The sequence below is a fragment of the Simochromis diagramma genome, unplaced genomic scaffold (genome assembly GCF_900408965.1).
Source record: "Simochromis diagramma unplaced genomic scaffold, fSimDia1.1 OVJJ01000216.1, whole genome shotgun sequence".
NCBI lineage: Eukaryota > Metazoa > Chordata > Actinopteri > Cichliformes > Cichlidae > Simochromis > Simochromis diagramma.
Genome location: NW_024386883.1, coordinates 10,596,020 through 10,619,050, shown reverse-complemented (window position 1 = coordinate 10,619,050; position 23,031 = coordinate 10,596,020). Strand labels below are relative to the sequence as shown.

Here is a 23,031-nt window from a genome sequence, read left to right as displayed (position 1 = left end):
ACAGTTTTTTTGTTTTGTTTTATTTAATGTTGCTGAAACAACAAAGGGATAAAATAATAAATCTATCTGATCGAGAAATCCCTCATCTTTGGAAAAGAGAGTTTATACAGAGAAATGGCTCTTTCCAAAATAAAAGCTATACTACACGCTTCTTCTGGGCTATATTCTCAGCAGCATATTAAACATATCAGGTCCCCATAAGGAGAATCATGTGCTAACGGCTGTCTAAATGACTTGGGTAAAGTTTGTAGCATGCGTGCTAGTTGGTTTTGTCTGCTTCCACTGGTCTTTGCACTAGGATGATCTCGCCGTAAATGTGCAGTCATATTCATTGTGTTCCCACTAGTGCTGTCAGCGTTAATCTGAAATGATGTTAACGCCACCACACGGCAAATCTCCGTTAAAGAGCTACCGCGGATCACCCCGTGCGTGGGGCTGGACAGCGTCAACACGTTAACGAGCAAACTGCGCTAACGCAGTAGTTCCCACCCATGTAATTGAGCATTGCGTGGCACATCCGACATACTGTTTTACTTTAGTCCATGACGCGCTTACCTTCAGGGTCATACTTCACATGAAGACCAAAATAGTTCCAAAGGCCACATCTGAATGAGGGTGGGGGAGGTTAAATTTGCCATGTTGCAACGAGCTTAGCTTCTGTCTTGCTAGCTTGTGCTGCGCTCAGTGGATCTGCGCTCGGCAGTGCAGCCTAGGCGGAGTAGTTGAACGCAGATCCACTAAGCGCTCAACACAGACAGCATCGTCAGAAGAAAAGTTGATAAAATAAATTTTGTATTGTTCAATACATATGCGTACCGAACCGAAAGCACTGTATCGAACGGTTCAATATCGATACGAGTATAGTTGCACCCCTACCATATGCATATATACCTTTTTATTTTTCCAATTATGTAGTTGAGGGTAATAATGCGCTAAATAATAAGAGTGATTCTCTTCTATTCACTTGAAGACATAATGCAATAAATATATAAAAAGTTTTCTTTAACTCAAATTAAAGCAAAAAACATCTGACAAATAACAGATAAATAATAAATTTTATTTGAATGTAGTTTGTGCCCTTAATGGCAGGCTCTAATTTTGAGTCTATTTGGTGATCGGTTAAATAAACATCTGTTGCAGCGTCCTTTTGACAGCAACCTCCACGTCGATGGAAATAGACTTGCTACCTTCCTAAACTACGTAAGTAATGTGTGTGCAGTTTGTTATTGTGTATCTTCACTCTTAAATTTTATCTTTATAGAAAGATGAGCCAGATGCTTTCAAAAGATTAGGCACTGGAAATCGTGTGGCGACTTATTTAAACTACGTAAGTATACGTATCTGTTCACTGGTGATTGAAGGCAGTGGTGGCCGTCTCCTGGCATCCACTCTCCATCGTTTCATTCCGGCTTCATGGGCATAAGCAAAAGCTCTGGCTCAATGTTGGACTTGGATTGATTGACTTTCATACATTAATTCACCTGCAGTGTGTTGTCAGAATTTTTAAGTTCACAATCAAGAATTAGGTGCAAAAGGTTGTAACATTTCTTTGGCAATAATACTGAATAATATCAATACATAGCAAAATTATGTTTACCTGTCAATCAGTTCTGGTACATATTGTAGAGAGTTTTGTTATCCGTACGCCATTAACAGGCCGACAAAGAACCTTGTTTTGTTTTTTTGTTTTTTCTTTTGCCTTTGCTAACACTGAGCTGTCTATGAGACAAGATTTTAATTTTGAATGATGTAGAGCATGTAGTGTATGGATTGCTGCACCCCACCTCTGTTCACGGTTTAAATTCATACATCATACATGTACATGGGGTGGGCGATAGAAACGATATACGATAGAAACGATATAAATTTGGCCAACGGTAGAGATTTTGACTATACCGCTCTATCGCGATAGCGCACGTTGATGATGTCATCAAGCTGCGCCTGTTTTGGTCGAAAGCATCGCAGCGGCTACAACCATTATCATCTGCAAATTATGCCGACAATCATAGCAAAGAGATGAAGCACTTTTGAAATATGGGGAAAGCCAAAAACTGCGCTTCCTCCACTTCCGTAACATTGATTCATTAATGTTGAATTCTCTCGCAGCTGCTCTATTCCCATGTTGTCGCAGTATATTAATAACTAACCTTGTATTGTGGATGAATAATCTCAGTTGTTCTCCTGATTGAAGTTTGGCCCGTGTATAGCATCCTGCTATGCGATTGCATTTGTCCCTAACCACCAGAATCCCTCACGTTAACTTTTATCGAGTGGAAAAAAAGTTGACGTTCATCCTCCAGCTTCACTGTGCTAATATTATGCTAACATAGCTGTGTCGCTAGCAATCACGTAGCACAACATTATATACCAGGTAGTCCAACTTCAGTAACCCTGCAAATGCCACTGCTGTTTAGTTTTCTGTCTTCATTTATGTTGGAAGTGGTAGCAGAGCTGTACGTTTTAATTAGTTTCAAAAATCTCTCAGCCAGAACATGGTGTCATGTTTAGGTGGAAACTAGCGAGCTAACTTCCTGTTAACTTCTAACTCCGTTAAATTTAATAACTTCTGTTTTCATGGATGCCTGGATATTAAACTTACTTGTTACACCTGGTAAAGCAGCATCGCTGATGATTTTATTAAAGATTAAAGAATTTAGACCATTTTTAACTCTCAGTGTTCGTTTGACTTTGGGACCTGAAGGGGACTGAGTTTTGGACCCAGATTACTCCGAAGCTCCTCACTACGGCAGCCGTAATGCTCTGACAATCCATCAAGCAGTGCGGCTTACCAAAGTTGTACTAAAACATTTTTTAACAGATTTCTCCTAGCCCAAATCGGTTCGAGGTCAGTAAGCACAACCAGAATTCATACATAAGGAACACTCTCAATTTTTGAGAAAATTAAAGGATTTTAAGTGTGCCTTATAGTGTGGAAAATACGTTATACAGAAGAAAAGAATATATCGCGATATATATCGTTACTGCACATGCTTCAAATTATATCACGATATGAATTTTAGGCCATATCGCCCAGCCCTAATCTATACCGTAAATTGGTAACAATTGGTAAACAAGTTTAAGGATGAAAGAAAACTAACAGCATTGAGGGAAGAACTTCACAACATGAACAATCACACTTTTTATTTTTTACGTAACTTATTGAGACATGGCGTAGTATGGAATAGCGTCTTACGAGAAGCCAGTGAACACTAGTGATTATAAATGACCTTGTCTTTTTTCAGATGAGTGATGTTGAGGCAGGAGGTGCCACAGTCTTCCCTGACTTTGGAGCAGTAATCTGGCCAAGAAAGGTGATGATATTTTTATGTTTCTTTGATTGTGAGCGAGCTTGTGTGAAGACCTGCATTATTATTCCCTTTGTGTTGTCTTTTTATTTTATACTACTGCTATCCTCAGGCTATTAGCGTTTACTTTATCGTTAAACTGTTTTTTAACAAAATCAGAAATAGTCACGATCTCACAAAGACAGCTGAACAAACACAAAAAAAAAGATTTTATAATTTTTTTTTAAAGCTAATTCAAGTCCAGAATTATTTTGGTGCCCTTGACTTTTTACCCTACCATGAGCAGTAAGCCATTTTTACTCCAAGTACTTTTAAACCTCCTATTTACTGGACACTCAACTTTATCGTCATATTTGCCTTCTAATTATTTTTCCACAGGGAACATCGGTGTTCTGGTATAATTTGTTCAGGAGCGGCGAGGGAGACTATAGGACCAGACATGCAGCCTGTCCTGTCCTAGTAGGAAGCAAATGGGGTAAGCTGTAGTTCAGATTTATAAAGCCACATTTGTGATTCATCAAATAGGTTTGGAAACGGCCACGTTCTCATTATACATAAAGACAAGAAAACAGAAAACAGGAGGTCAATGACAATTACAGCTGCACAATAAATAAAATATTTGATATCTAATATTTAATCCAGTTGGTCCTGGTGTGTGCTTTGGTTTGTACAGAATTTTTAAGTGCTCTACTCTGCAACCACTATCACTTCAAGTATGTGAATTAACAGGTTCACAATTCAAGATGTTATTGCAAAACATGAGGCAGCATTAGAGAGGAAATGAAACTAATAATGATAAAACAGCACTATAATAAGCAAAACTAATTCCCTAATACAATGTAAAAATAACATTTTATCATTTCTAGCTTTTCCATTTGTACAAGTATAAATATTGAATTAATTATAAATAAGAGAAGAATCCAGCAGGCTTAAATGTGGTTTACTTTAGGTACTTGAGATGTGCAAGCTTATTTACAAAAAAGTAAGTGTTCATATGATTTTAAAATGTCAAAAGCTATTAGACAGCATGTTCAAGCTGCTTTACTTGGTTAATTTTATTTGTCTTGTCTTTTTATCAGTCTCAAATAAGTGGATTCATGAGCGAGGTCAAGAGTTCAGAAGACCCTGTGGCCTGACAGAAGTGGACTGAAACTGACTTTACTCCTACACAGCACCCATGCTATCTTGCATAGATGGAGCGCTTTAGGTTGAAGTTGTAAAATGTTGCTCTTTTTGTTTCTTTCTTTGTTTTTTGTTTGTGTGTGCTTTGTGTGTTTGTTTGTTTGTTCTATACATGGATTGCATTTTGTGGACTGACTCACCCGCTCACTTGCTGGTCAGTCCAGTCTGTGTGTCCACTGCTCTGTTTATCATCCAGTCCCAGAAGATGATTTTTACAAGTCTGAGTGGGAGGTTTGAGATTTTTTTGGTTTTGTTTGTTTGTATTTGTTTTGTTTTTTTGTTTTGTTTTTTTTAAACTGAAAAATAACTCAGAACTTTGTGCATGGTCATGCCACCCACACATCATTAAATGGGCAATTTAAATTAAGAATGAGATAAACTGTGTCCTGAAATGGAATTAACAAATAAATACTGAAAAAACACAAAGCTGTATTTTATGTCCGATTTTTTTTTTTTTTGGGGTGGTTTTTCCAGTATATGTACTTCACATATATATTTTATAGTGTTTAAATTAAGAATTGCTTTAAAATCTGCATAGGTTGGCCGTGAGCCTTGCCGGTCTCAGGACCGTGGCCACCCAGTGCACATGCTCCGCCCAGGTGTCACTGTGGATGATCAGGTCATCCAAGAAGGCAGGATATGTAGCGTGTGGAGGCCATGGTGCGTTTCAAAATAGTGATCTATAAGATTTGTACGTTGGGCACCTCTAGCCCCAGCCCATCTCTTTCATTCACCAGGCTCACCAGAGAAGTGGTTTCAGGGATAACTGGACCACTCGAGATCTCTGTCCGGAAGAGCGCAGTCCTACGAGCAGCAAAGATACAGTGCAGGACCCTCAACTTCCCAGGCCTTGGGTAGAGAACCTGAGCTTAAAGGGTAATGACTGCCTACAGAGATGAGTCGGGAATTTATATATAGAAATAGATAAAGTATTGAACACATCATCAGTTTTCTAAGTAAATGTATATTTCAAAAGGTGCTTTTGACATGGAATTCTCACTAGATTCTCACCAGATGTCAGTAATAATCCATCTAATCCACGCATTAGAAAGCAATCCTGCCACTAAGTGTAAATCATTATCAGCTGGTTCAGTCCAACTGATGGGCTATGAAAATTACCAATGTTTCACACACAAGAAGCATCTAATGATGGGTTAAACCAGTGAGTTCTCTCAAGACCTTGGCACCCTCATGGTAGCAAAACATACTGATGGTGTTGGTTATTGGTTAATTTCTCAGCTACTGAAGGTTCCAGTGAGCACTGTTGGGGCCATAATCCTCGAAGTGAAAAGAACATCAGTTCACCAAACACAGCCAAGGAAACTCTCAGTTGGTTTCAGAGAAGGAATTAAAGCTGGTGGAAGCTGGCCAGTCACCTGAATCCACAGAACAGTCAGGATTTAGAATAGAATAGAGTAGCCCTTTATTGTCATTTTATATGTACAACAAAATTATGGGTGGTCCACGCCCACTGTGCAGGAGTGGAAAAAAGTATAAATGGTTTGTGTGGAAGAATGGACCAAAATCCATTTGGGGGAATGCACGAGACAAGTTTCTCCATACAGGATCTTGAAGACATCATCACCAACAAAGGCTTTTGAAAATAAATTTCACGAAGTGAGTTCAGTACTTTTTTATTACACATAACTTAATTTATAGACCTCTATGTTTTTATTTCTTTGCATGTGTAGATTGGATGAGTTGTTACTGGCACCTAGTGATAATTTCGTGTCAATAGCACCTTTAGAAATATATTTACTTTGAAAACTGGTGACGTGTCCAACACTTATTTTACCAACAGACACACACTTTGTAATTATATATATATATAAAAATTATAGTTTGGTTCACTAAGTGGAAAATATTTATTTTCTCTTTCTCTTTAATAAAATAATTTAATAATCTGCTTTATTGCACAAAAAAATATTTAGGGTTAATTTTTTCATTCAAGAAATTGCGAAACAGAAATACTTACAGTACGTTGGAAGCCACTCCTCATTTCTTCATATTTTGCTTCCTATTCTTTATATTGCTGCGGTAACACAACAATTTCCATTGTCAGATCAATACAGTTACCTACCCTACAAGGAGCAAAATATTCTTGTAGAATTTTTAAGTGGTCTTCAGCCTTTCTGTAGATGTTGGCTGCTTTTTCCACTTTTCATATCGTATTGAATCTAAGCTAAAATAATAATATACAGAAAATTTCTTCAGCTTTAGTCTGTCCCTTTGGTCAAAATTATCAACACAACACCACAAGAAGAATGTGTTTTTTGAGACTGGGACGTCATTATTGCAAATCACATTCTGAATTTAATACAAAACCCTCCATGTTATGGAAAAAATGAAGAAGCAAACACTTTTAAATATTTGAAACTGAAATGAAATGAACAAAGTGACTAAGCAAAACAAACAATACCGATACAAAATAATAAAAAATAATAATTGAATTAATAGTAACAATTGTCTGGACAGATTTGGTAAACGGTCTAGATACAGTTACAAGAATTAACAGATGAGTTCAAAACTACGCCTGAGTTTACAGATGGGTACTACATGAGTACTTTAGTCATGGAATAATGTAGTACTGACTACAGAGTTGCCTTCTCATGGATCAGAATGCCAGCATTTTGATCCCATCACTGCATGGGATTTATTTATTCATATGAAATGGTAACGCAGCTTAAAATTATATGAGTGTGTGTGTGTGTGTGTGCAGTTCTATTATTCAGCTCGCTTAAGACAAACTATATAAACAGTATATAAGCTTGTTCTAATATATTTTGATAATATATGTTTATTGCTATTGAAGATATTAAAGCTTAAAGATGAAATATAATTAGATAAAGGTAAACTAAGGTAAGGTACAAATGTGAAAGCTGTAGGTAAAAATTTCAGGGCATGCTTGTTCTTTTCAAAGCACTCTTTAAGTTTCATTAGATGGATAAAAGCTCAGAAGAGCAGAGAGTAATTTACAATGTCCGTTATGTTATTGTGTTCATTGAGCGTTTTCCCCGTTGCATGATAAAGAAGCGAGGTCTGTGTGGTCTGCTGTACCATCTCGTCCCAAAGCAAGATGGAGGTTTTGATCAAACAGCGGTTCGTCTACAGGCTGGCAGAGCTCTAAGAAACGCTGAGGAAAGAAAGGATAAATTGTAGATTGTAATTGTTTTGAGGATTTAAAAAAAAGCCATCTTTAAATAGATTTTTGATTAACATTTTTGGAAGATATGAGGCGCAATTAAATACAATCTTGAAACTTTACAACCAATGAAAGAATTGCATTCAGTTTTCCTGTAAAAGAACAATTCAGTATTACAATATTATAATTTGACATTTCATGAAGATGTAATAAAAACACAAAAAAGGTGAAATACGTTTAGTGTGCTGATAAGTATTTGCAGCAGTAGAACAGAACTGACTTAACATGAAACTCAGAGGCCACGGTCACATTATGGTGGAGTAAGGCTCGCTAATTAAACAGAAAAAAAAGAGTCCATTGTTTTCCATGTATTAATTCTAAAAGTGTTTTCCATAAACCCATTCTTATGTAAGATGATTTGAGATACTGATGCTGATACTCCTGGTGAAAGGCCAGGGATTCAGTGTATGCAGTCCAAAACTCTTTAAAAATGTTCAAACACTGAATTATCAATGTGGGAAAATCCAAACACTTTTCTCAGACCCAGGGACCAGAATCAGCCAACCAAAGTCTCCAACTCAGACTGGACTGCTTTGGAAAATGTGAACAGGGCCATAGGTTTTGGACTTTTAACTGCATTTTCATACATTTAACAGCTTTTCCCACTGATAAAAACTATTCTATGTCTATTAATACACCAAAATAACTAAGCATAGATAAACAATAAAAACAGTGACTGCTCAATGTATGTCATAAGTTATTGTTTTTCTTTGTCAGTGATGGTTCTTAAAAGTGAATCCCTTCCCCATCAAATATAAGCCATCTCATACTGATTCCACAATTTTTTTTGAAAAAAAAAGGCTCACCTGTCGAAGAGTGCCCTTTCCCTGGATTATTTTATATAATAGAAACAGTGGAATGAGGGAGAGGGAGACTGTGGCAATGAACCAGCCCAAGATGTTGGCCCAGACTGGATAAACATAAGTGCTACTGAACTTCAGCGGGGAATATCTGACAATGGAGAAGATAAAGGTGCCCTGTGATGAAATAAGACAAAGTGGATTATTCTTCAGTGTGAAACTGAAAAGTGTGAATACTCTGCAGTGCCAAAACTGTGGAAAGGGAAACACAAATTATACATTATTATATGACATGACTTACAAAACAGGTGAAAGGAGTGATGTAGCGCCAACAGTACTTCATGAATGGGTGTGGACGATAGCCAATCATGTCTGAGATGTTACCATAAAAACGATCAGCACCTTTAGGTAAAAGAGAGCTATTAGAAAGACCAGCCATTTATTTCAAACTAATTTATACCAAACAAGCACACGCTGGTCTTTGTCTCAATGAAAATTGTTCTGAATCTGAGCAGCGTCTTTTTTTTTTTGTCACAACACAGTCTGTAATTGGTTGGCTATTTGTCTGTGACTTACCATACACCCAGCCAATGCTCACAGACTGGCAAAAAGAGAGAAGCAGCAGAGTGGTGCCACTACAGACATGATGATCTAACAGCTGGAGCAGATACATTCCTCCCTAAAAAAACCCCCAAAAAAGGACATAAGGAATAATACACAGTCGTTCAAATCCAATGATAAAAAGAAAGTTAGGAAATAAAGCTAATCACAGACATACTCAGTCTCACTCACAACAGTTGACACAAGCATGCTTGGTCATGTCCCTTGGCATGACTTTATAATGCAATATTTTTTCCTCAGGGTTTACTGGAGCAATTTACATTTTACTAGAGTAATTAAAATTTTACTAGAGCAGTTTAATGGTTTTATACCAATTAGATGCAAACTTGTAAAAATTCTGATGTTTATTCTAATTGTGGTTGCCATGGTAGCTTAACGGAGATTTGCCGTGTTGTGGCGTTAACGTCATTTCAACGAGATTAACGCTGACAGCACTAGTGGGAACAACGAATATGACTGCACATTTACTCCGACAGCATCCTAGTGCAAAGACAAGTGGAAGCAGACAAAAACAACAAGCACGCATGCTACAAACTTTACCCGAGTCATTTAGACAGCCGTTAGCACATGATTCTCCTTATGGGGACCTGATATGTTTAATATGCTGCTGAGAATATAGCCCAGAAGAAGCGTATAGTATAGCTTTTATTTTGGAAAGAGCCATTTCTCTGTAATAAACTCTCTTTTCCAAAGATGAGTGATTTCTCGATCAGATAATTAATTTTTTTATTACTTTGTAGACAGCCGTTAGCACATGATTCTCCTTATGGGGACCTGATATGTTTAATATTGTGGCGAGCTCAGAAAAGGAGGAGACGGAGGTGTCGTTTGGTCTTGCTTCCCGTGAGCTAGCCAGGGAGCACAGCCGTTTATTGACATCTGCAGAAGAACACTGCTGCTAGCTAACTGCTCAGCGCGGCAACCGCACAGCAACAACAACAACAACACACAGGGCGCCCTCTGACCCCGGAAGGACACACCGTCGCAGTGAGAGGGCGTCACCCGTCACTGTGGTAACATAAACAAAACATAACTGTACAAACAGAACCCCGAACAGCCCTGACCCGCTACATAGCCCCCACCTAAGGGGTCAGTCGTCCCCGACGACCCCATTACCCCACACAAAGTCCTGCAAATGTCCAGGTGCCTTCTTTTGGGGAAAAGTCACTCGGGTCAGAACATGGAGTGCCACCATCATCCCACTTCTGACACCAATGTGGCGAGCTCAGACAAGGAGGAGACGGAGGTGTCGTTTGGTCTTGCTTCCCGTGAGCTAGCCAGGGAGCACAGCCGTTTATTGACATCTGCAGAAGAACACTGCCGCTAGCTAACTGCTCAGCGCGGCAACCACACAGCAACAACAACAACAACACACAGGGTGCCCTCTGACCCCGGAAGGACACATCGTTGCAGCGAGAGGGCGTCACCCGTCACTATGGCAACATAAACAAAACATAACTGTACAAACAGAACCCCGAACAGCCCTGACCCGCTACTATCCGGTTGTTCAGTGATGACGCGACGAATCCTACTTCCAGGTCTAAAGTAGTCTGCGTTTAATATGGCTTTTGTGTTGTTAACATGTTTAATGTTATGTATTTTCTTCTATTTGATCTCAAAAAGCTCCTAAAACAGTCAGTGATCACTGTTGACCTCCCTCGGCTTTTATTACCGCTAATCATTTATTTAAGCTCAGTTTTTAAAACCTTAGGATGTAACTACAGCCCAGCCCATGCAGCAGTATATGAATGACTAACCTCGTATTGTGGATGGATTATCTCAGTTGTTCTCCTGGCTGAAGTTTGGTCCTTTTACAGCATCCTGCCATGCGATTACATTTGTTCCTGACCACCGAGAACACTCACGTTAACTTTTATCGAGTGGAAAAAAAGTTAGCTTGTTTATATTATGCTAACATAGCTGTGTCGCTAGCGGTCACGTAGCACATCATTATATACCAGCTAGCCCAACTTCAGTAACCCTACAAATGTCACTGCTGTTTAGTTTTCTGTCTTCATTTATGCTGGAAGTGATAGCAGAGCTGTACGTTTTAATTTGTTTCCAAAACCCCGCAGTCAGGACATGCTATATTGTATTTAGATAGAAGCTAGCGAGCTAACTTCCTGCTAACTTCTAACTCCGTTAAATGTCATAAATTCCGTTTTCATGGATGCCTGGATGTTAAACTCAATTGTTACACCTGGTAGAGCAGAACGCTGATCATTTTATTAAAGATGAAAGACTTTAGACAGTTTTTCAACTCTCAGTAATGCCATAGTGATCGTTTGATATATGGACCTGCAGCGGAGTTTAGACCCAGACACGGCTAGTGACGTCAGACTGAACAACCGGATATGCTGCTGAGAATATAGCCCAGAAGAAGCGTATAGTATAGCTTTTATTTTGGAAAGAGCCATTTCTCTGTAATAAACTCTCTTTTCCAAAGATGAGTGATTCCTCAATCAGATACAGGGCTTGCAAAATCGCTAGCCTTATGTGGACACAATCCAGAAACACTGCTGTTATCTCTGGGCCAGAGCTCATTCTGTCACGGTTCTGGGTCCGTTGGACCCAGTATTTTGAGTTTATTATGTTTTGGTTTAATTTTGCATCATGGATTGTTTTCTTGTTCTCTTGTTGTGGTTGTGATGATTATTATTAGAGTTTCATGTTTCTGTTATCCATGTTTTAGGAATTGTGATTTCATGAATAGTTCAGTTCCATGTGTCATTTTATGTCTCTCTGTGTTGAGTCCGTGTCTCTGAGTTGTGATTCATGTTTCCTGTTTTATTGTGAAAGTCTTTGTCTTATGTTAGTGTGTGCAGCTTTGTTCCCCCTGTCTCGTTAGCCCTGATCTCTCCCGCTGTGTCTCCCTCCTGTTGCCGATTCCCCCGTTACTACCCTGTGTATATAAGCCCCGTGTTTTCCCATGCTCGGTGTCGTGTTGTACCATCAGATTATGCCTGTGTGTTTCTGTTCTCCGTATTCAGTGTTCATGTTTTGTTTTCCTACCAGCAATAAAGCTGAGGTTTCAGGTGAGTTTCAAGTTAGTGTCTGAGTCCTGCGTTTGGACCCTCCTCTCCGCCTGCCCGCACACAGAGCCCTGACACATTCAACATGGACATGGAGTAAAAAACTGCTCTGAAGTCACATGAACTGACATTTTTGGAAAACACAGACACCACATGCTCCAGGCTAAAGAAGAAATTAATCATCCGGCTTGTTGTGAGTGCTCAATCCAAAAGCCTGCACCCCCATGATATAACAGCTTATAAAACCACCTTTCGCAGCAATAACTTCTTTATTGGTCTCTGATGTCATTGTGGAAGAATTTTAGCCCAGTCTTCCCCAATGACTAATAAAATATTCTGATTCTGAGAAACTTTAGCCCAGTCTTCCCTACAACATTGCTTTAGTTCATTAAGGTTTGCAGACATTTATTTATGCATAGCTCTGTTAAGGCTCCGCTGCAGCATTTCAGTCTGTTTGAGGTCTGGGCCATTGCAGCGTCTTGATTTTTTTTTCTTTGTCAGCCATTCTGTTTTGGATTTGTTGTTGTGCTTGGAATCAATAGCCTGTTGCATGGCCCAGTTTTAGCCAAGCTTTAGTTTCAAGTTGGTCTCACATTTGACTCTAAAATACTACGGCATGTTCTGCTCAATGACTGCAAGGTGTGTGTGTAGCTGCATAGCAAGCCTGATTCATCACCCCTCCTCCAGCAAGTAATGTAAACTTCATGAGTTGCTTCACATCTGTGACTCTGTGCATTACGGCTAAACATCTCCACCTTGATCTTGTCTGTCCAAAGGACATTGTTCCAGCATACTTGTGGTTTGTTCAGATGCTGCTTTGCAAAGCTAAACCGAATCTGTCATACTCTTTTTAGAGGAAAAAAGGTTTTCTCTTAGTAAGCCTTCCAGGCAAGCCCTACTTTTTTTTTTCTATTATAAACTTCAACATTCAACATGCTAACTGAGGCTTATGTCACACAGTGGAAATTTGTATTTATCTTGTATATTGTTTTTATTCTGATTTTTAGTGTTTATTTATGAGTGTCGTTTTATTTGCATGGTTTTTAGTGTTTTATGTGACATGGTTTTTATCCACTGTGGACTGGCTGCACATGGGACAAATTAGCTGATAGGGACCACCTGCTGAGGCAGGGGTGTGTCCAGAGGTGGCCTATCAGCTGTGTAAAGACCTTTTAAAAACAGGCTAGCTGAGCACTGAAGGAGAGAGGCCCCAGACTGGAAGGTTAATGCAAGATGCCAGCGTGACGCGGCGACCCAGTCCTGACCTCATGCAACAGCAACAGCAACAGCAACAGCCAACGCGTGTGATTGGCAGCAGGGCGGAGGTTTACCTCTGCCTGCATTTGTGAGTAGGGTCTCTACTGTTGTTTACTGGGTGCAGCTGGATTGGGAGAGGGTCGCCATGGCCATGAGCCAGGGCCGCTTCTGGGACCATTGTTCTGGCCCCTATTTGTTATTTTACAGGACACCGACGCAAGGGGAGCTGTGGCGGTGGTCCCATGATGGATTCGGGTGCAGAACGCAAGCCGGGCTGGGAAGTGATGGGCCAGTGGAAGGACAAGAAAATGGGAGGCTCTTTCTTGTCTGCCGAAGACAAGGCTGGGGTGGACTCTGCTCTAAAGAAGGAATTCCTGGCCTGCTGATGGACCCATAATGAACATGTGGCATAATTATAGCAGGGGGGGGGGGTTTAGTGAATGTAGAAAATGGTAGTCTTACGGGTTTTAGAATTGTTTTATTTAGTTTTAGTAGATTGACAACATTTTATTACGTACATTTTAAGGGTGTTTTTATTTGTGCTCCCTGGCCTAGTAATAAACTGTTTCTGATCAGACCTGCTTCCTCTCTGTGCCTGTGGTATCTGACTCGCTTGCTCCCCCTTGTATTTTAAAGAATCTTTCTTTTTAGCGTGACATTCTGGCGCGACCGCTTTAGTGTCGCCGCGTGTTACACTTAGAGGTTTGTTTTCCCGGGCATTGTATGGCCTAACCTTAAAAATGTCCACTCTCAGAATAGCATGGCATAGTGTTAACACTCACCTGAGTGCTCCAGACCAGCAAACTGCCAAAACATCCACTATTATAGACGTGGTCACACTTGCTGATAATTAGTTAATTAAGTGCTAAAGTGTTAAAACTTGAAAATTCATTAGAGGTGCATTATTATGAATTTTATTTTACTTCAGGTCACTGATATGGGGGTAAATAAACTTAAATTTGTCTTTTCTTATTAAAAGTAATTTGGAATCAAATAAATTATTATATCTTGGTTGGAACTTCAATAATTAAATGGTATCCAATCACAAACTTTGTGTATATTATTTTGCCAGTTAAAATAATTAAGAACCATATATAAGTCAGCCATATATATTTAACTGTCACCTTAAATTTAACTTTAGCTTGTGTTAAATAGGTTAAATATTACAGCAAAGCCATTAATTCGTTTAAAGAACACAACAAAGCATTGATTAATGCACAAGCTTACACTGAAACATGAGCAAGAGAAATATTGCTGTAGCATCGAACCACAATCTTTGCATTGAATGTCAGGCAAGCAGGACATGCTGATTAAAGTGCATTATTAGAACAAGACACATATGAGCAAGTACTGAGAAGCTACAGCAACATATTCAGGAACCTTAGATGAGCAGAAGACCCAAATACATAATTAAAATGCAGCTGTTTTCTAGAGCTGGAACGTCAAAAGAAGGAAGCGTCAGTCACAGCTGGAGCTATAGAGGCTCTAGTGCAGTGGGAACCCTGCTAAGATACTAAGTTGGAACCAGTATAAAAAGGCAGTGTTACAAAGGTAAGTGATACCCAACCACCAGTCATGACAGCTGCATCCGCTCTACTTAGCATGGAAACTGTGGCCAAATGCAACCCATGCAATCCCCAGATACAACTCCCCCAACTCAAAGGCATCATTCATAAAGTATACACCACAGTAGCAGTAATCCTGGAGATAAAAGAGCAAGAATGCAACATGCAATACTTGTTTTGCACAGTGACAAGAGTAAAGGATTTCAGTTGCGGGTTATAGTGTTACACCAAAACCAAAATTGATCAAACTCACATCTGGAGCACATACGTGTTCTTGCTATGTAAAAGAATTTTTCCATACTTGGAAATTGGATCCTTGGGGAAAAAACTCCTAAATATGAACTGTATTCTAGTTAGCACACCATAGCGGTCTCATTTTTAGGTAAAACTAAATGTTTAGATATAAGATTTATAGTATAAGTTTATTCTGTTCGTTTATTTTTCATTAGATCTGTTTTAGCCCCCCAGAATACTGTACATGGATTTAACCCCACTGTTTCATCCCTATTTTTTAAATGTGTTCCAGTAGAGGCCACTTCCCTTGATTCTACCTGTACACTAAAACATGTAGTGTCAATAACTAAGGTTTAGTTAGTAGTTGACTACATACCTTATATAGTTCTTTCAGTCTCACTACAAATCACATTAAGAGCTATATCGGTCAAACAGTATCAAAAACTTCCTTAATGTTTTCTTATCGTGTAGCTCCGTCTGTACTGAATACGTACCTCAGTGACCAAGGAGAGTCCCAGCAAACAGCAGGTACAGCATACAGCCAGCAGAAGCAGCTCACGTCTATAGCCTTGATGCAGGCAAGGAAAAAGATCAACCAGTGATGTCATCACACACTCCAGACCAACAAACTGTAAGGAACCAATTGCAACACACGGTTTGTTCATTAGTCACATAGTATTCCATTTCTTCATTCATACATACTCTAACGTGGATTAGTACCTGACTATCCAACCCAAGCAGAATGATCATGAGGAAGAAACACACCGACCACACTTGGGGCACTGGCATCATGGCTACAGCACGGGGGTAAACAATGAATGCCAACCCTGGACCTACAAACAAATAATGTAAAGACAGATCAAAGATGTAAATTATAGGACACAGATAGGAATCGTTATGTGTGGATACTTCAGTATACTGTCTTATTGCTTTTATCTCTATTATGGTGCTAAAGGAGAGGCCAAGGGATCCATCAATTTCTTTACAAAAACATCCTTTTTTGTTGTTATTGTTTTGTCAGCCACAGCAGTTTGCCTTGTGGTCTGCAGTACAATCCATTTAAAGTTCCTGTTTTCGCTTGTTATTTTAGTTCAGCTGCTCAACCATGTTTCTAGCGTCATAGACTTTTATTGCCTAGCCATACTGGTGTACTAGCTGTGGAAAATAATTTGGCATTATTGTCTTACTGATTCCCTCAAAAAGAAAAATTTAAAGGTTTGATGAGCCAGATTATTACTTTACATATATATATATATATATATATATATATATATATATATATATACCAAAAATGAATTAATACCAATTAATTGCCTATAATAAATATAGTTACATGCCTCAACTATTAGCCACCTTCCCAAAAGGCCTGAAAGTTGGCAATCCTGTATTATTATCAGCAGATAATAATACAGGATTGCCAACTTTAGCCTCTGCATTCCTAGTATCCACTGGTTAGCTTTAATCAGACTCACCTTAACTAAGATGATTCAAGTTTAAGCCAAAATATCAAAAGAGAAATAAAATGGCAGAGCAACATATGAGCTCTGCCAGAAAGCTTCTTATGATTGAAAGAAAGAAAAGAAGAATCACAAGATCTTCCCAAAGGGTGAAAAGTTTGCTGCCATGCAGGTTTCCTGAATATTTTTACAACACCAGAAAGCCTCAAAGAAAATGTATGAAACTGCCACTCTCATGTCCAGTATATAGTTGAACTGTGAGACAGTACATGCCTGATTCTGCTACTTCAGAAATATCCACGCCTTGTTCATATGTCATGAAACCCAACACAGAGAAAATGGCAAACCCTGCCACAATGCTCGTGGCACTGTTCAGCAGACACAAGTAGAAACAGTCCCTGCAATAAAATGAATATGGTAAGTAGAAATACTTAGACACAGATGTTGTAGATGCTGATGCTCAACTTAAAAGATGATCATAATGATCTTTATGACAGTTAGTACTGGACTTACTTATAACAGTTGTTGTTGTAAGTGTTATAACTCCCAAGAGAAGTGAGGAAACCAAGGCCAATGGCATAAGAGAAGAAGATTTGAGTGCCAGCATCCATCCACACCTGGAAAGGTCAAACAAAATCATCGTGTGTGTGTCTGTAGTGCATGAATGTCACTGTAAAACATCTAGCTTTTCTGGTCTCGGGTCTCTATGTGCTTTCTTTACCTGGGCATCTAACAGGCGAGAGATGTCAGGGTAGAGGTAATAAATGATCCCATCCTTTGCCCCTGGGAGGGTAACACCACGTATAAGCAAAACAAATAGCATGACATAGGGGAAGGTTGCTGTAAAGTAGGCTGCCTGAAAAAAATAAAATAAAACAGAGAAAAGAGATGGTAAAGAAAGTTATAGTTTGTTTTGACCTGTCATTTCATTATTTTATTCATATTTCTTTCTTTAGTTTTACTGTATTGCACGCTTGCTTTCCTAAATCCAGCTTTGGTGTGGCACATTAGTAGCATCTTGGGTGTATTACTCTTGAAATAAACAGTTCCCACAACGTTAATCAGATCACTATAACTTCCAGTGTAATGTTTAGCTTAAACGTGAATATTACTTACCTTTTGAAAGGATAAAAATCACACCAACAGCTTTTCTTTATAGCTGCTCTTCTGATATTACTAACCAGTGCTTTAAAACATGGTGTAAAGCTTACTAAATACTTTACCAAAACAGTTCTTTGGAAAGTTGAAAGAAACTTCAATTAACCCCAGCCAAGTTATGCTTTGTATCGTTTTTGCACCATTTAGATCTTACAATAAGAAACCTGTCACACACTGCACACCTAACAGTGAATCTTGTCCCCATTACTCATAAATTTCATGAATGACAAGTTTGAAAACCATACACTTCAGTATCAGATTAATTCAAATGAGTTCATAGATGGTTTTCATGCAAGCATCTGGAACGTAAACTGAATAGAGGATGGAGACATAGCTGCTGCATGTTCAGCAGTGTCCCAAAAGAACATAGGAAGAGACTATTTCATTTGACTATTTGGAGACTGCGTATATTCATTTATGTAGCCAGAAAAAGACTTCCTTCATCTTCTTCATAAAAAGGACAACAGCACATGTCACAACAAGCATTGCTAGCAACAAAATTCAAGATAAATGGCATGAGATGGGTAGCTATGACAGACAATTACATCAGGCAGTAATGACACTTATAATACAGGTATACAGGAAAACTGGGAGCAGGAGATAGACCAGTGCTTGGACATATAAGTGGGTTAGGAAACAGCTGAAGATGTCACATCTGTCACATTCAATTTTGGATGAATGTGCAAAGTGCTTTTCCCTGCTGTATCATGTATACTGAGCAAATCCTATTGAGCAACTTTTATCAAATTGTACTGTACATTGAAAAAATGTGGATAAAGGGGTAGCAGTATAGATCAAAATATGAAAACAAGTCCTGATCAAGCATGGGTATGTAAGACTGGGTAATGACACACTGACTTAATGTGCTGTGCCCTCCAGTAGCTACTGTGCTTGTGTGCCTTTATTCTAGTGTTTCTAATGCATGCATTAACATAGAGAATTGTAGGATGTGAGTTTGCAGACGTCAGTTTGTGTCATGGGGCAATACTCACCCCGTGCACCATGCAAGCTACACCAGCCACTAGCCAAAAGTTTCAACAATCAGAAGAAATTTTTTTTTTAAATGGTTGCTTGTACCTCCTGTGTTAGTGTCTTAACAGTGCAACAGTGCAGTTATTTGCTTTATAACTATGTGAAAATTTCTTCAAAAATACATGAATCGATGGTTCTAATTGCCAATTATACAGCTAATACTGTGTAATTTGACCAGATGTTAAAGCACGAGTAAAACAGAGAATAAAACTATGCTTTTCTGATGTTGGCGTTTTACCCAAGCTAACACAATACCCATTTAGAGTTATTATAGTTTTGCATTTTATATATATATATATCATTTTATTTGGTTTTTAGAATGGGTTTGATGATTTCAGTTTAGTCTCTATTGTTTGAAAATGTTGCAAATGTTCTCCAAAGTCTCAATAAACACGCACATCAAATCCTTATTATGCTAGTTTGAAATTTTAAAATGAACAAATACTAAAAGTGAGTCCCTCAATATTTTGTTATATTTTTATTTCAAATTTCACAAAAGCATTTTACTTTGTTTTCTTTCTTTTTTTTTTCAAAAGCCTAGTTTTTATTTTTATTTTTATTTTAGTTAACTAAGCTGCCTCATGTTAGTTTTTAGTTTAGTTTGAGTTAGCTCTAATAACCTTGGTTTAGCCTTCAAATATAAAACAACCCAATGATGTATACAAATTTTATGTGGAAATACATACATTCTGCAACCCTCTAATAAAAATTGATTTGATTTTTAATAAAGGCTCTTTTATTGCTAATTCAGACATCTTGGATTTTTGTACTGAGTCACTGTTTTTTGTTGTTTGTTTGCTGTCAACAAGCACGGTGTTCCACAAGGCTCTAGGTTAAATCCTCTGTTATTTTTTTAATGCACATTCTTTCACAAGGCCACATTATCAGGACTTTTAAAATCTTTTTAGAATGATTTTATGATATACTATTACGAATTTTCTTGTTTGTTTTTTTAAAGGAAAATTTTTTTAAAAATAAGATGTTCAGTTTTTAAATTACTAACCTTTCCTGTCGACTTGATACCCTTCCAAACACAAAAGTAGCAGATAATCCAGCTGAGGATGAGACAAAGGACCAGTTCCCATCGCAAGCCCCCAACTTCCTCAATACCACCAGAGACCTTTAAAACCCGACGCCTGGTCAAATGAAGGGAGCAGTGATGTGGGTGAGAGGGAGACCGGGAGACCACAAATGAATGGCAGGTGAAAGGGAAGGACATGTGGAAATTGGGAGGGAGGAAAACTGAGTGCTAGATTGGATGACTGACGGATGACAAAAAAAAAAAGTGTGGGAGGAAGTGGAGAGTTAAAAGAAAACATCTGAAAATGATCATAAAGAAAGGAGGAGAGAGGGAACGAGACAAGTGAGGGAGGGGAGTGAAAAGGAAGGGGGAAGCATTCTGTTTAACTTGTGTGAGTTGACTATATGCTTACTGCCAAAACTCCACAACAGGAAGAGTAGTGTTCAGTCTGGACGTCATACTCAGATTCAGATGGCTTAAGTCCAAGCATGAGTCTGGTATAGGGAAATAAAACATCAGCAAAGTAAAAATGCCCATTTACAGTGTCAAAGGTGTTGCCTTCAAATTATATTTCATATATTCTATATTCAAAACTATTACAGCACACAACAAGCAATGCATACAATAGTCACTGCTTTTTAGAATATACCAGTACTGTAGTACCTGTGTTCCAGTAGTGTCCACATGTGGCCCAAGGTAAATCCCCACTGAAAGACTGGAACAGGTAAAAGAACGCCCATGCCAGGATTATAATATAAGATGTTGCACTGAATGCGATGATTAAGTGACTGGCATAGCCCATGCCTAAAATGAACAAACAAATAAATAAAATTGGTAATGGCCAATTATTGAAACTGTTCTGTTCTTGCACAGCACCTAAAGTCTGAGAGCTAAAAGGTGCACAAAGGAAACACCGCAGACGTAAGCTATATACAAGTGCAATGTCAGTCGAAACACTGTGTAAACACTTTCTCTTTGCAGAGGTCTAATTATATAAATAAGGTCGTTGTGCGATGAAGCAGGAATATAAATGGAATGTAACCAACGTATTTACGAAATGCATTCATGTGGTTCTTACACTTAACAGTCATGCGTGTAGTAATATTTTACATGAGCATAAATAATTTATCATTCTTCCTCTTCCAGTAGCAGTGATTACTTTCCTACTGGAAGTGTAAACAACTTCCCCTCTGGCACCTTGCCTCAACACTGTTTGTTGTTGGACCGAGACCATTTTTGGACACGGAGGCGGTCTCAGCTCTGTTTCTAGGGGAATAATCGAACACGCATAAAAAAATAGACTAGGATACAAGCCCGTTGACAAATATAAGGACTCACTGAATATATATAAATTATGATTGACATTTCGGAGAAAATTTTGGGGGAGTTTATTTTAATTACCTTGAAAGAGCGGACAAATCCTTCTCCAGCAAGTAATTCCCCCCTGGCTAGTGTACTGTCCCAAGGCAGTCTCAAGGAAAAAGAGGGGGATCCCGCACGTGAATATGAACAAGATGTATGGGATGAAAAACACACCTGTAAGAAAGGCGGAATGTTTCGTTCTAACGCACGGAGGAAAAAAATACTGGTGGACAAAATGTGCTTGACGACTAAGAGCGTTTCTTTCACCCACCTCCTCCGTTTCTGTAGCACAGGTAGGGGAACCTCCACACATTCCCGGGTCCAATGATCGCACCCATCACAGTCAATATGAACTCGGCTTTGGTTCCCCAGTGCCCCCTTCCTTCCACCTCTTCAGCCTTCTCTGGGTGACTGTTTGGCACACAAGCTGTGGAGGTGCCATTCTTGCCGTTTGTGGTCATCTGTTCCCCCATTTAAATGGTTTACTTGGTGCCAGATTTCCTTTGTTTCTGTGTAAAGTTCTCCACGCACTGGACTAAAACTCACACGGGGTTGATCACACGAATATGAAGCTAAAGATGCCACTGATGTGGCAGCGGCACTGATATGCTGGCCCTGTTACTGTGACTTGTGTTGGCTGAGAGGGGTACTCGCCTACTTAAGCTGCAGAGAAATGTGTGTTTTCTGGGGTGCGGGGGGGGGGGGGGGAGTGATGATAGAAACTTGTGATGGGGTCTACTGCTCCGCCTTAATTCATCCGACACCGACAGCAAAACAAAGCCTGGGGTACTGAACATTTCAACACATTATTCATCCTCCTGAGAACAAAGGAAAAAAGAATCTTCTCAATTAAACCTTTTCTTTTGTTATTTCCTTCTTCTTTGGAGCTAAAAGACACAAAATCAGATGCCAATGGAAATCCCGGGATTTCCTCTATTTAGTATGTATGGACTTATAGGGTAGCTCAAATAAGTCGAAAGATAAAGACAAAAAAACAAATGTCCATTACAGAGGATATAAATGAATAGACTGGTTCTCAGGAGGTTATTTATTTATTTTTTATTTTATATAGCCTCATATATCTTAACTCATAGTACGGTAAACAAATAAATGCAGAAAAAACAACAGGTTTTTAGCTTTACTTGGATCTCGAACTCAGAGAAGACATTTAAAACAGTTTTGACTAAAAAAAAATGTCAAAAATTGATTCAGACAGCTGAAGAGTCTAGCGACATTTATCATATTAATTTAGTTTAGCATTAAATTTCTTGTTTTTATGTATAAGAAAATCGACGTCCAGCCAATAGTTCCTAACGGACCTAAGAATTGTGCATAACAACAGGCAATTACGCACAATTCTTAGATCGACCTTTAAGTGGCACTATTTATAACATTATTTTTCGTACCACACAGCTCTCTATAAGACAAAAAAGTCCAAATGTCACACTGAGAATAATATGCATTTAATTTTCTGCTTATTTTATTGGTTTGACTAATAAATAAAGTAATGTAAAGATATAGACATGCCCTTGAACTTTAACAGGCATCTTCACATTATTTATTTATTGTAGAGAAAATAAGCAACTACTCCTGTTTACTCCTGCAAACAGAAGAAAAGCTTGGGCAACACTCTAAATCAATAAGCCTCAGAACTTTGCCTCCTTAAAATTAATTCACTGTTTAAGGCAGGGCAGAATTATTTGTTATGCATTATAATTATTTATTATGAATTATCATGTGTTGGCAGTTTCTGATCGAGATAAGTTGTCTTACTCTTTAAACTGCGCTAATACTCAATACCAA

The 23,031-nt window shown here is 38.6% G+C and overlaps 2 protein-coding genes across 6 annotated transcripts in view; one reads left to right on the top strand and one right to left on the bottom strand.

Annotated features, from left to right (window-relative positions):
• p4ha2 (procollagen-proline, 2-oxoglutarate 4-dioxygenase (proline 4-hydroxylase), alpha polypeptide 2) overlaps positions 1-4,919 on the top strand; it is a 44,303-nt gene extending 39,384 nt beyond the window's left edge. For 3 of the 5 annotated variants that reach the window (XM_040032228.1, XM_040032232.1, XM_040032231.1), the window contains 5 exons: positions 1,141-1,200; positions 1,262-1,327; positions 3,243-3,311; positions 3,684-3,780; positions 4,385-4,919. In XM_040032228.1, the coding sequence (XP_039888162.1) occupies positions 1,141-1,200; positions 1,262-1,327; positions 3,243-3,311; positions 3,684-3,780; positions 4,385-4,455 (363 nt within the window). In that variant the 3' untranslated portion in view covers positions 4,456-4,919. The remainder of the gene's footprint in view (positions 1-1,140; positions 1,201-1,261; positions 1,328-3,242; positions 3,312-3,683; positions 3,781-4,384) is intronic. The other 2 variants (XM_040032230.1, XM_040032229.1) reach the window with 2 other exon arrangements.
• Positions 4,920-6,888: 1,969 nt separating this feature from the next.
• On the bottom strand, positions 6,889-21,985 carry LOC120733802 (sodium- and chloride-dependent GABA transporter 2-like). Its single transcript, XM_040032234.1, has 14 exons — positions 21,500-21,985; positions 21,268-21,402; positions 20,530-20,670; positions 20,279-20,360; positions 19,849-19,981; positions 17,377-17,511; positions 17,169-17,272; positions 16,929-17,053; positions 15,919-16,031; positions 15,693-15,827; positions 9,066-9,168; positions 8,791-8,891; positions 8,496-8,666; positions 6,889-7,620 (listed from the first exon to the last, which is right to left on the bottom strand). The coding sequence occupies exons 1-14, from the start codon at positions 21,699-21,701 to the stop codon at positions 7,486-7,488; spliced, it is 1,815 nt and encodes a 604-aa protein (XP_039888168.1). The 5' UTR covers positions 21,702-21,985; the 3' UTR covers positions 6,889-7,485.
• Positions 21,986-23,031: the final 1,046 nt, after the last annotated feature.